This window comes from Sinocyclocheilus rhinocerous, unplaced genomic scaffold (assembly GCF_001515625.1).
Source record: "Sinocyclocheilus rhinocerous isolate Xijiao unplaced genomic scaffold, SAMN03320098_v1.1 scaffold1600, whole genome shotgun sequence".
Classification (NCBI taxonomy): domain Eukaryota; kingdom Metazoa; phylum Chordata; class Actinopteri; order Cypriniformes; family Cyprinidae; genus Sinocyclocheilus; species Sinocyclocheilus rhinocerous.
The window spans coordinates 535,790-538,455 of record NW_015665129.1 but is presented as its reverse complement, the minus strand read 5'-3'; the positions used below and the strand labels follow the sequence as shown (position 1 = coordinate 538,455).

At 34.3% G+C, this 2,666-nt stretch overlaps 1 protein-coding gene across 1 annotated transcript in view; it reads right to left on the bottom strand.

Moving 5' to 3' along the window:
• LOC107731154 (homeobox protein aristaless-like 3) overlaps positions 1–890 on the bottom strand; it is a 6,810-nt gene extending 5,920 nt beyond the window's left edge. Inside the window, exon 1 of the mRNA XM_016542148.1 lies at positions 547–890. Within this exon, the coding sequence (XP_016397634.1) occupies positions 547–871 (325 nt within the window). The 5' untranslated portion in view covers positions 872–890. The remainder of the gene's footprint in view (positions 1–546) is intronic.
• Between the last annotated feature and the right edge of the window lie 1,776 nt (positions 891–2,666).

Here is a 2,666-nt window from a genome sequence, read left to right as displayed (position 1 = left end):
CATATAATATAGTTAGATTATTTGGAGGCTCTTTGGAGAAATGAAAAAAGTTCATAGGTACAGGCCATTTCAAACGTGTTTAACAAGTGGGATTCCAGTTCGAACGAAATACTGATTAACCGAAAAGTCTAATTTAATAAATAAATATATTATTTCAATTGGCTTAATCTAGCCTATCTCTAATCAGCACAAATAACACCACTTTTCTTGCTGTGACATAATTTTAAGTGTAAATGTAATGATATTTACATTTCCAGTTGCCATATATCCGTTTTAAGAAATTATGCGTAAATGAAAAATATTACTGATTTTTAGTCACATTCCTAGCTACTAGATGTTTTGGGCCTCTCAGGTGGAGTAGCCTATTTAAAAAATGGTGTAAACGGCTTTTGAGAATGATTATTATTATTATTATTATTATTATTATTATTATTATGTCATTATTAGGCTATTGTTGTTATTACGACTAGTAGCCTGTCGTTTACAGTCTAGACGTTTGGAGGTTTTCCTCGCTGACATTCAACTACTGAACTAGTTTTCACTTACCGTCAGAATTAGTCTCATAAAATGACGAGTTCTTCTCAGTAATCGAAGGTTTTTGGTCCTGGTTCATATTCTCCAAATACTTCGTATGCTTTCCAGGCGAGGCGCGGGGAGTTGTAGTGCCGACGCCGTGCGTAAAGTCCGCGGAGCCGCAGTCAGTGTAGCGTCCCATAAAAAACTCATGTCGACGCGCTAGATGAAGATGCGGAGACTTTTGGAGGTCGTCACACTGAAAGAACGCGCCGGAATTATGCTCCAAACCCGGTGAATTCTCTGGCGTGGTCCTGTTTGAAGGCGAGGAGAAAGACAGACAACTCTCAGTCTCCATCACCCCGTCCCGAGCACGAGAGCGCAAATGGTGAACCAGGATGCTATTAACAGGGGACAAGTTAGTGTATAAGCGAGAGAGATGCGATTTTTTTCCACCTCTTCGTTTCAAGTGGGTGGGATTTAGAGGATCAGAAACGAGAGCGAGACAGCGGTCTGATTCAATACGCCCAAAAATCAATCACGTGTGGCTCCTGTCAATTAACCATTTACCTCCAAAACATTTTCTCTTAATAAAACAAAATTGTTATGAGAGATAGGAGAATGTGATTAAATCACGTAATTGTGACTGGCTGAGCACTTATAGGCCTAACTTGAAATCACCAAAGATTCTGGCAACCACAGCTGCCGGTTTTTTACCGTATATTTTACGGGATTTTTTTTACAGTGTACTGAATCCAGATTTGATGGATTTTGATCCAGGAACATGTTACGCGAGACGCTGTCAGAACTCAATCAAAGCAGGGATCAAGGATCAACCTTTAAACGCGCATTGGCTAAAAAATCCCCTGAATGAATCCGATTATGATATATACATCGATGACAAAATTAAGTTTTGAATTTAGGCTACGTAGGCCTATGGCTTTAAATCATATATGCAACAGCTGAAATGCCATTATGGTTTTTCTTTTTTTAGATGAAAAAAATATAGGCTATTTCAGATATTACTCTACGTTGGAGAAGCATCTTTTTTGTTTTATTATCGAGATGTATGCAATGTATAAGCACAATTGTAATAAAATACGAGGAAAAATAAATAATTGTAATTGGATTTACATAAGGAAACAACCGTGTGAAACAATCACAAGGCCTAAAGCAACAGCAAAAATAGTAAACTGCCGCTGATTGAGATTTAAGAATTTTACAGGAAAAAAAATTATAGGTTACTATTGATATTGATATTTATTCCTATATTCTATATTCTTTTATATTCCTATGCTTATTAATTAATGTGTATGTAGTTCAATAATATGTAATACAAACCAACGTCATTAGCCTATTTTATACAACAAGGCAACATTAAAGTTATGATATTTTTATTTGTAGCTATTTTAAGTCAAAAGGAAGTTTTCGATTATATCTTATGTAAACCTAAATCTGTCACAACTAATTAAAAGTAGTTTAATAGCGAACATCACATTTATTTTATTTTCGAAAACGCTAACATATATAAACTATACCAGATAAAATAAATCAGCTGGTGTATGGTTACTGCATCATTAATAAAAATTATACAAACGCTGATCCAGTTGCTACAGAAAATGTGCAATCTTCTTAAATAAAGTGCATTAATATGATGATCACCAACTCTCCTGTTACTCCTTTCCACTTCTATTATGGCAAAAGCACAAAACTTTACGCTTATAATAGACAGAGAAAAAACAGACATAAAGCAACTCGCTATAATGTACAGTATATATTAGGATATACTTCTTGTTTTTGTAGAGTTTTGAATTACCAACAATTAATTTTAAGAAATCTGCTGTATCCATTACATTTTGTTCTGTTCGCTCTGTGGTTCTTAAAATTACATTTAAAGTCCAGAAGAAAAGTTAAAGCGTTTATCATAATTATCCTTTTTTTAAAATGACTTTTTTGTTGGTAACTCAAACGCTTGAGGAATACTATTGCAAACTGCAGACTGTCCACCGAATTTATCCAAAAAATAAACAAATAAAAAATAATAAAATAATAAAATAAAAACACCTTCCATAAAACTTTGTGGAGCTGCTTGAGTTTGGACATCCAGAGATCAAAGAAATTCAAAACTGTTGATATCGAAATGGCAGCTCAAA